This window comes from Dama dama, chromosome 4, assembly GCF_033118175.1.
Source record: "Dama dama isolate Ldn47 chromosome 4, ASM3311817v1, whole genome shotgun sequence".
In the NCBI taxonomy this organism is placed as follows: domain Eukaryota; kingdom Metazoa; phylum Chordata; class Mammalia; order Artiodactyla; family Cervidae; genus Dama; species Dama dama.
Window position 1 is genome coordinate 13,480,622 of NC_083684.1, and position 11,342 is coordinate 13,491,963.

Below are 11,342 nucleotides of genomic sequence, written 5' to 3' on the forward strand. Positions count from 1 at the left end.
CAACTGAGGGAGGAGCAGCTTGGGGGTGCTACAACCACAGAAGAACCTAAGACGTTATGATGACACTTCACCTACGGCGTTGGGGGTGGGGAGATGTAATTTAATAAATATATATTTACTATATACTGCGATATATACACTTATTATACACACACACACACACATATATATGTCTTCAATTAAAAAGAAATGTCCTTGGTTGGGGGGAGGGGTAACAAACCTGTCAGCCCTGCACGCGGTAGCGCCTCAGGAACTACTCCGCGGGTCACAGGGCAGCTGAGTCTATACCAAATATCACCCCAGGGTCAGACGGAACCACCCCGGTTTATTTGCTCCAGGACACATATCACACTTGGGACAGTACTGCTTCGTTTGTCGCGCACTTTGTCTGTCTCCCGTTCTAGAATGTACCACAGGCCCAGAGAACGGGACATGGTAAGTGGTCAATAAATCGTTCTTGAATGGAGAACTGGCGGTTACCGAACGCGTACCTCAAGGAATGACTGACTGAAACTTCGAACGAACGACTCGAAGCCTGGCCTAAGTACCTCAGTTCTCAGCTCAGGTGAGTGCTCGGGGCAACGGTCCCCAGCCCCGGGCTACGGCGGCCGGGAGGGTCAAGTCAGTTCCGGGCGGAAGTGCAAGCCCCGCAGGGCCCGCCCTGCGCGCACGCAGGCGCGGGTGCCCACGCTTCCGGGAGCTCACTTCCTCCACTGTCTCCTAGCAACGGCTGGAAGCGTTGTTGACATCCCGGGCAGCGGTGGCGCAGGTCTGAGCCCAGAGTCTCGCCGCCCATAAGATGGTAAATCCAGGGTCTCTGTCAACAACCCGCCCGCCAAGGGTGCCGACAGGCAGGGTCCCTTCGCTGCCCAGTTCTCGGGGCCGTGAGGAAGGCTGAGAGCTCCAGAAGCTTCTTGGAGGGGCGACACGGAGACGCTGGAGGGACCAGAGGGGGGCGACCGTGGAGGAAGGGAAGATGTGTAGGTGGGGGAAGCTTTCTTGGGGAATAGATATCTAGGGCTGTCTTCTGGGGGTAATACTTGAGGAGGAAGAATATCGAGAAAGAGATATGGAAGGGATGAAAGATCCTGAGGGGAATGACAAATCTCCTCGACAGCGAGGGAAGTTTGAAAGGGGAAGAGGCACCATGGAGGAGAGAAAAATCACCCTGAGAGGAAAGAAAGACATGGGACAGGGAGCTCAAGGGAATGGAGAGGTGGGAGAAGGAGGAGCTATTGAGAGAGAAGAAAGAAAATTAAAGAGAAAAGAGGAAGTAGGGATGGGAGAAGAGAGGCGAAGAAAAGGAAAATGGAGAAGGAGGAAAGGTCGAAAAAGAACAAACCGAAAGCGTTTTTTGGTGTGTGTGTGTGTGTGTGTGTGTGTGTGTGTGTGTGTGTGTGTGTGTGTGTGTGTGTGTGTGTGTGTGTGTGTTTTGTTTTATTTTTAAGGAATGAAAAGGTATTGGCGATGGGAATTAAGAGACTGTATTAGGAGGGCTCAGAAATCACGAAAGGATAAAACACCTGGAAAATAGAGGGACAGGGTGGGACAAGCAGGGAGAGAAGAGTAAAACAGAAAATGATAAAGAGGTCAGCGGATGTAAGGAGTTGTGGACGCTGTCCTATAGATGGCACAAAAAAAGTAGTTATTTAATCCCCTGGTCAGGTATTATGCTTTAGAGTTGCTGCTGCTGCTAAGTCGCTTCAGTCGTGTCCGCCTCTGATGCTTTCGTGCAGTGTTTCCCAAAGAGAGATGCAAACATGAGTTGCTACTTTAAAGTGGCTCAGAAATACCAAAAACCACAGTGTGAATCACATCAGAAAAAGTTATTCCTCTTTCATTTTTTTCAGTCTCCAGGAGAGACTTTCTGGCACTTTTAGGTCCTTTTAATGCCACTATCATCTATCCTCAAGTAGTTTTGATTTTTCACCTGAAGTGCAAACCTCAGGCTCATAATTTTCATTGGAGTAGAATTTAATAATATGTTCTCTCTTTTTTTATGGTTATTTCTGCCTGTGACAAATGATACAGGCTTTGCATTTGTGGTAGTGATGTATAGTTTCCTTTTAAAATGCATTCATTTAAACTTTTAGCAGTGAGATAATTCTAAAAATGTGCTGGGTGAATAATATAGATGGTATTTATAATGGCAGAAATTGAAAACCTGGTACACGAAATGCCTGAAATTTAGAAAACACCTGCTATAGTGGTGGAAAGAGGGAAAAAGTGCTCCTGCCTACATTAGGGTCAAAAGAAAACTGAGTCAAAGTAACATAATGTTCACCCATACAATGTTGGAAAGAAAATTATTTTATAAACCCTCATCAAAAGACTCTGCAGAATACTGTTTGAATTCAGAATATCCAGGGATTACTCTGTTATGAAAAATATGCAGGCTAGAAAATATTATTCTTAATTTTAGTGTTTGTAGAAGGAAAGAAACTTTTACAATATAGTCTATGCATAAGATTCAGAAAGCTAAATTTAAAATCCAATAATGGGATTATAACATTCATGGTTGAACATTCAGCTTGCCCTGAGATCCAGGCTGTAGTTACCAATAGAATCTTGGGATACATTGTTTTCACAGAATATTTTTAATTTAATCATCTGAACTCCCAGTTAGATGACATTTACAACTGAGAATATGATTTCTTATTAAATGATGCTTTTAGAAGGAAGGAGGTAGTAATATAGCTCTATAAATATTTTTTAATCTATAATGTAGAAATGGAATTTTTCATATGAATACAGAAAGATCAATGAATGAAAGATGACCAGGAGCAGATTTCTATTCAACATAATACTTTTCCAGTGAATAGAGACAGATAAAAATGAAGTGAGCTCTTGTGAGGCAAGATTTCTGTCTCAGCAAAAGTCCAGGGCAAGATATTTTTCAGGGTTATATGTAGAGAGTCTTATGTAAGTTTGCCTATGGGTCTTGACAGTTTCAAAGCTCTCTTCCAAAAGCTGAGATTTAGCATCCAATACCTTAGTTTAAGAAGACAAAGGAGTAGGGATCTTTCTAAACATTACTCTCTTTAGGACTGGGGTCACCATGAAGACTCTGGTTAATTTTTTTTCCTGATCTCTTCCAGGCAGAGGTGGAGGAAACCCTAAAGAGGATCCAGAGCCACAAAGGGGTTATAGGAACGATGGTTGTAAATGCAGAAGGTAAATACATCATAGGCTGCCTTCTTGACACGCAGAAGCAGACCAAGAGCATTTTTGTTGTATGAAGTCTTAGGCAAACATCTTGGAATTTTTTTTTTTAAACATCTTGGAATTTTAAATCAAAAGTATATTTTACATATTTTAGCTGTATCATTTACTTATCAAACATATATTGAGTGTCTATTAATTACATGCCAAACACTCTGCTAAGAGGTAGGGAAATAAAATTTTTAATGTATATTTATTCCTAAGAAGTGCTGTACATTGCCTAATTTTTAAAGCTTTGGTAAACTCTCTTCTAACATTTCAGGAGGAGCTATAAAACTATTACAATGAAGATAAGAATACCATTGTTGGCAGTTTGCTTTCATTTTGAAACTGTAAAGCGTACACATTCTTCATTTGAAAAGAAATTGTTCCTTTGCCATAGTTCATGAAATCTTTGAGAATTGATTTTAATGTAATTTATAGTATAGTCTTCATGGTTATAGTTTCAGAAGGGCCAATACGTTTCCACCTATGAAATCTGTAGACTTATACCAGAAGCTTGCCTATTAACAGTCTGCAGAGCCTTCTCTCAGGCACATTGCTCCATGCTCAGCCATGGTGGCAGCCTCCTAAAGGCTTCTGCTGGCTTCATTGCTGATTCAGGCATCTGTAAGGGCGAGAGGTGCCACAGATCCCAGAGCGTTAGTTGAAACAAGAGTAGCTACTTCACATAATTCATGGTATAACCATGGAATTGGCACACTGCCAGCTCAGTGCTTGGCAACGGACTCTCACAGCTAATCATTATTATGGAGCAAATCCATCAATAAATATTTATTGAGCAACTACCCACTGAAAGTCTGTTTAAGCTCTGAACTTCAATCCCTTATTATTAAAAACGGAAAATAACCTACTTTACTGATGATTGTGACAACTAAGTGAAATAATAATTGTCAAGGGCCTGGCACAATATCCAGTACTTAACAGAATCGTAATGAAGTAGTTCTGTGAATGTGGAAATTTTTAATTTATTTGTACAGATAAAATATTTGATGTGTTTTACAAAATAATAAAATTTAAAAATGCCCAGTGTCAAGCGAATGTCAAGTAACAAATTGACCCAGTTTGAGCGATCAGGAGGGAGAGGTTTTCACATCAGCCTACAGGTAAATCAAGATCTTTGCCTAATATTTCCAGGAGGCAGTCCAGTCTGAGTGCATTGTTCTGGTTGAACTGATTTTAGTCCCAGGCATTTGCATATGCTCCGTCACAGGACCTAAGATGGATTATTTGGAGGACTTCACAGAGAGGCTGTATTTGTTTTCTTTGGCTGCCGTAACAAAACACCACATACTTAGTGGCTTTAAAAGATTAGACGTTTATTTTCTCTCAGTTCTGGAAGGCTAGAAGTTGAAATCAAGGTGTCAGTGGTCCAGGCTTTCTTCAAAGAAGCATCCTTCCTTGCCTCTCTCCCAGCTTCTGGTGAGTTCCAGCAATCCTTGCTGTGTTTGCCTGAGGACGCATCACTCCCACCTCTGCCTCCATCATCGTGTGCGTTTTCCTCTTTGTGCTGTTTTCTCTTCTTATAAGGACCCCAGTCATTGGGTTAGGTCCCACACTGATCTAGTATGACCTCACATCTTCAAAGACCCTATTTACATATAAGATCACATTCTAAGGTTTAGGGGAGGCTTGAATTTTGGAGCGGACTCTATTCAACCCACCTGGTGGCTCAGACAGTAAAGAATCTGCCTGTGACGCAGAGGACCTGGGTTCGATCCCTGGTTCAGGAAAATCCCCTGGAGAAGGGAATGGCCACCTACTCCAGTATTCTTGCCTGGAAAATTCCATTGACAGAGGAGCCTAGTGGGCTACAATCCATGGGGTCGCAAAGAGTCAGATACAACTTAGCGACTAACTCCAGTACGTTCATTCACCAATCCTGACACCCAGGACAATGTGTCTAATGGCAGACTTAGTCTAAAGTTCATAATCCTGGCAATATGCTTTAAATGTCTGAAAAATATCCTACCTTTTCATCTGTAATTCCACTCCTGGGACTTTATTTAATGAGTAATGAAGAACAGATTTAGGTGCAAGGGATCTCACAGAGGCATCATGTATAAGAGCCATAAAGTGAAAGTCACTCAGTCGTGTCCAACTCTTTGCAACCCCATGGACTATACAGTCCATGGAATTCTCTAGGCCAGAATACTGGAGTGGGTACCCTTCCCCTTCTCCAGCAGATCTTCCCAGCCCAGGGATCAAACCCAGTTCTCCCGCCATAAATACACAGACAAATAAGTAAATAAATCTCTCCCAACAGTGGGGAAATTTTTGAATTAATTATGTAATATTTACTCAATGAACCATTACTCTATTTAAAATGTTGAAGAATATTTAGAGTCATGAAAAACTACTCACAATATTAGATGGAAAAAAAGCAGGAAATGAAGCAGTAACCAGTATTTTTAAATCCTGAATACAACCAGGCACACATACACACTGAAATATGGAAGAAAAGGCAGGGATGTGTTACAGTGATTATCTCTTGAGCAGTTGAATTAAAAATGACTTTTATTTTCCTGAGGTCTCTCAATTAACACTTTTCTCATCCAGGAGTAACACAATATTATTTTTCATACTCATTAACTTCTAATTAACCTCTACTAGGAAAAGGTTGTGTTAAGGTTCAGGGCACTTTTCTGAAAGCCAAATTAACCTTTTCCAAAAAAATATAAATGAGGGGCTTATTTTTATGGTCAGATTATTAACAACTAGAGTGTATGACAAGGATGTTTATTAATAGCATATAGTATAAGTTGTGTGACTAGAATGAAATGAAATACTCCATCTCAACAGGCTTCTCAGGTTTAAATGAATGTGCCATTTATTACAATGTAGCTTTGCAGCATTCAGAAGTCCCATGAAATTTAACACTGTAAATATTTAACTAAACTGCTGTTTGTGTGTTCTTATTCTCTACCAATGGTTTTAGTTGATTAATTCCAGGCAAATCATTTTAACAGTTTTTTAGGTTTTTAATTGTGGTGAGGTAAGCCTTCTACCATGTTTTTACATTTAAATCTCATCCTCTGCCACGTTCAGTAGAGTCCTTTGGTTTCACTATTTGAAACATAGACTTATCCATGACAATGAAGTGAGCTTATCAGTTTAACCCAGTGCTGAGGGGTGTAGGTTTTTGTTAGATTCTTTGTTAACATTGGTTTCCCATTTATAAAATAATTCATTGTTTACAATATTACAGTCCTGATCACTGAACTAGATACTGGTGAACATGCATATTTGTTTCCCAGACAGTCATATCCGTTGTATATTCTTATGTATATAAGCCTGATTTCTGCAGGCTCTTAATTTTGAATATTCTTGACATTTCTAACAACCCATCATTTGAGTTTCATTAGATTTTATCCAGCCATCCAGCCATTTCCTTTTATTTTTGAAATATAATCTAGCAACCAAAATACAAGTGTACAGTTGAAAAGTACCACCTTAGTGGGATCATAAAGAGTCATATTTTTAAAGCAGTATCATAAATTCAGGAATATTGAATTTATAGTCTTTGTTCTAGAAGTTACATTTTAGGAATTTATCCTACACACATGTGTATACGGATGTGAAATGGCATCCACACAGACATATTCTGTCGCCTTGTTCATAAAAGGCAAAGATTGGGAACAGCCCAAATGCTTGTCAGGAAGATATATTAGTTACGTTCATGACAAAGCATCCATTCAACAGTCGCATTATACAGCCATTAACAGGAATGCCCTAGCCTTATGTGGACTGAATGCAACAACTTCCCAAGTGTATCAAATGGAAGAAGTTAAGGTACAGACTAGAGAATGATACAGTTAAAGAATACAAGCATGAACATACTTGAATAGACTTGGACTATCTCTGCAAGGATACCAAAGAAACTCAGAGTAGTGGTTACCTCTCAGAAGGAGAAGTGGGTGCATTTTATACCATGTGCTAAAATTACTTCCTAATAAATTGTTTTTTAATTACCTCACACAGTCCCAAACAAGAACTCAATAAACATTTGTTGATTGATTTTTTTTCCCCAAGGGTCCACAGCGATATGAAGAACTCCAAGAGTTTCCACGGTGCACACTTATTATTCAGGAACGCTAGGTCTATTATTTATTGACTTGAATCATGAATAGACTGACTAAGTAGGCCCGAGCATCTGATTCATAATCTTGTCATCTGTACTTTAAATAATTTATTCTGCTTGTATTTCTTTTTTGACACTGAGCAATGCAGACTTTGTAGGTAGTCACTCTTCATGATGCAAAATAAAACTGTTTGGTCAAAAAGCGCTCTTCAAAGGTTGAGTGCTTGCTCCACTTCCAGCTTCCTGCTTGGTGAAGACACACACGGTTGTGATGGTTCCCCGGGTGTGAAAGACAGAACTTCTCCAGACTTCCGGAGAGAAAGTGGCCAGCAAACAATAATACAGAAATTAACAAGTTTTCTATGGAGCCTTATTTACTGGAAAAGTTTTCCTTATAAATATCCTCCTCCTCATCTTTTTTGGCAAGACCTACTCTGGAGAGAATGGATTTCTTAAAGGGAAAGGAAATTAGTCTGTTTCAAAGTCAGAGTCGAGGTTCTCAAAGATTTTCTTGAAACATACACAAAGTCCCAAGTTAGAAGCACTCGGACCAGTTTCTGAAGCTACATTCTCTGAGGGAAAAAAGCCAAGAGAGCCACGTTAGCCATTTTTATTGATGGGCCTTCATTCGGGTTCCTGAGGAACTTGACAGCGATCCCAGATTCACCTTCATATGTCCCCCGAAATTCAAGGCACATTTGCAAATCAAATCCCTGGAACTCTCTGGCTTATCTGGTAGTTTTCAAAATAATATGAAGGTTGGCTCTGATTAGATACAATATATGTAAAATACCCAGCACAGCACCTGTTCCATAATAAGCATGGAGTGACCTGAGTAGAGGCTGGATTGATTTGGACGGAATTAAATTACACTCGCATATTCGTCTGGCTAGGTTTTTTTCAGCTAAATTAATAGCTTCTGTTTTACACTCATAATGAAACAATAGAGCACACAAGTAGCCAAATTTAATCACGCTTAAACCAAGAATAAGTGCAAACCAGGGAATCCCCTGCCAAACTACAGCATCTTTGTTGCTGTGTTTTCTAGCATAAAAATTAAGGTTTGCAAAACACTGTATGAAGAAGTTATGAAAACCCCTTTTGATATACTCTCTAGCATGTGCAGATACCCCCCTTCTATCTCTGGTCTCGGGAAACTAGCACCATGTCACAAGTGGACTTTTCACAGCTTTTCACAGTGAACTCACTGTAGACAGGGTGCTTCAGTTCAGTTCAGTTCAGTCACTCAGTTGTGTCCGACTCTTTGCGACCCCATGAATCGCAGCACGCCAGGCCTCCCTGTCCATCACCAACTCCCGGAGTCTACCCAAACCCATGCCCATTGAGTTGGTGATGCCATCCAGCCATCTCATCCTCTGTCATCCCCTTCTCCTCCTGCCCCCAATCCCTCCCAGCATCAGGGTCTTTTCCAATGAGTCAACTTTGCGCATGAGGTGGCCAAAGTATTGGAGTTTCAGCTTCAGCATCAGTCCTTCCAGTGAACACCCAGGACTGATCTCCTTTAGGATGGACTGGTTGGATCTTCTTGCAGTCCAAGGGACACTCAAGAGTCGCTTAGGAGAATGCATTTCATATAGAAACATGTTAAGTTACTACTGAAATAATCAATTAACAACTTCCAAAAGATTTGTGTACAGAAGTGTTCATCACCATTAGGTATGAAAACAAAAACACACAACCTAACAATCCAATAGTAGGAGGTTGATTATATTATGATATATCCAAAGAATAGTAAAGTCTACAGCCACTAAAAATAATGTCGATGGCACCATCAACAAGGGAAACTTGTATGCTGCCCTTTGAGTGAAGAAAAAAGCAACAGTCAAATCTACTATTATCATTTGATCCAACTAAATTTTAAAACCCATGTGGAGGCAGAAAGATTGGAAGGAAATAAAGTAAAATTGTTCCAGTGAGTAATATGAGTCATCATTTTTTTCTTCCTTTTTAAAATTACCAGTATTTTCCAGTAGTTCTATGATGCACATATAACTTTTATAAAATGAAAAAAAAATGTTTAACCCATAATTAAATCTCACACTAGGCATCCCCATCCGAACGACCTTGGACAACTCAACAACAGTTCAGTACGCAGGTCTCCTTCATCAGCTGACCATGAAAGCCAAGAGCACCGTCCGTGACATTGACCCTCAGAACGACCTAACTTTTCTTAGGATCAGATCCAAGAAACATGAAATCATGGTGGCTCCAGGTAATCTGGCACATTTCATTTCACACTTCAGGCATCTTTCTACTTTAATGGATAAAGTCTTTCTGTCTCAAAGGATGGTGATTGTGGGTTTTAGAATGCAATATGACCCATCATGTTCCTCAGTTATAAAATGAAGAAGTTTGAATCTGAAAATTCCTTGAAATTAGGAAGTTGGATTTTGCCCATTTGTACCTGTTAGTCAAATGTTTAGGAGGTGTAGGTTTCCTGTTATGTGAACTTAGCACACGGACTTCCTGAAGAGTGGGAGAAATGTCTCCTGTCCAGGGAATAAAGCAGAGGGTGGTCTTTCGGGTCTCAAACCTTCCCTGGGGTGGAGCCCATTCACGGGGGCCACCAAAAGCCAGCTGTCACAGAAATACTTCTTTCCTCGAAGGAGGTGCATTCACGATGTTAGTGGATGTTAGTGTAAAACAGGACTCAATGTTCCTAAATCTAATCTAGAGTAAACTTCTCTATAATGCAGCTGTAAAATCAGAGTCACCCACAAACTAAAGCTTTACCTGCACCTGTGTTCTCACACAACCGCACATTAGAATCACTTGGAGAACTTTTTAAAAATTTTTACCAATACCTGGAACTCCACCTGAAACCAATAGAATCTCTGGGGCTGGGCCCCAGGTAATGGTATTTTTTCTTTTTTTTTTTTTTTTTTTTTTTAAGCTCAACAGGTGATTTTGTTGTGCAGCCAGGCTGGCAAGCCACTGGTCTACACAAGGTCCAAGCAATGTGCTGAAGAGAAAAGCAGATGAGCTGAAGCATTCATTTATTAAATTTAATTTTTAGGGTAGCCTACTCTTGCCTGGAAAATTCCATGGATGGAGGAGCCTGGTAGGCTACAGTCCATGGGGTCGCAAAGAGCTGGACACAGCTGAGTGACTTCACTTTCTTTCTTTCTATAGTTCCTTTCAGAGAAGGAAATGGAAACCCACTCCAGTACTCTTGCCTGGAGAGTCCCATGGATGGAGGGGCCTGGTGGGCTACAGTCTATGTAGAGTCTATGTAGAGTCGGACACGCCTAAGCAACTAACACACACACAACACAGAAGGTGGGCTCCCCTGGTGGCTCAGTGTAAAGAATACCCCTGCCAGTGCAGGAGACGTAGGTTTGATCCCTGGGCCAGGAGGATGCCTTGGAGGAGGAAATGGCAACCCACTCCAGCATTCTTGCCTGGGAAAACCCATGGACAGAGGAGACTGGTGGGTTACAGCCCATGGGGTTACAGAGAGTCAAACACGACTTAGTGACTAAACAACAACAAGTTTTTAGGGTTGATTAACCTTGTCCATCTCTCTCCACAGATAAGGAATATCTTCTGATCGTCATTCAGAATCCGTGTGAATAGACCTGCAACAGCCAACATCTTCTGTCCTGTGACGCTGGGTGGAAAACACTTCACTCTTTAAAGATTCCTGAGATTATAATCCAATCTAAGTGTTCCTTTGGACAGTCCTTTCTATTTTTACATTTAAACTCTTTACGTGTCTCATTTAGTCCCTTTTGAATGTATTGTAAATATGTGATTTAACTATATAATAAATCAGTTTCTGAAAGAAACAGTAGTAAAGCTTAATAAAACTAACAGCTGGTTCTTTGAGAAGATAAACAAAATTGATAAACCTTTAGCCAGACTCATCAACAAAAAAAGAGAGAAGAATCAAATCAACAAAATTAGAAATGAAAAAGGAGAGGTTACAACAGACAATGTAAAAATACAAAGGATTATAAGAGACTATCATGAACAACTATATGGCAATAAAATGGATAACCTGGAAGAAATGGACATA

The 11,342-nt window shown here is 40.4% G+C and overlaps 1 protein-coding gene across 1 annotated transcript; it reads left to right on the forward strand.

Moving 5' to 3' along the window:
• The first annotated feature begins 689 nt into the window (after positions 1-689).
• Positions 690-11,119, forward strand: DYNLRB2 (dynein light chain roadblock-type 2). Its single transcript, XM_061134074.1, has 4 exons — positions 690-802; positions 3,099-3,174; positions 9,369-9,536; positions 10,857-11,119. The coding sequence occupies exons 1-4, from the start codon at positions 800-802 to the stop codon at positions 10,898-10,900; spliced, it is 291 nt and encodes a 96-aa protein (XP_060990057.1). The 5' UTR covers positions 690-799; the 3' UTR covers positions 10,901-11,119.
• Positions 11,120-11,342: the final 223 nt, after the last annotated feature.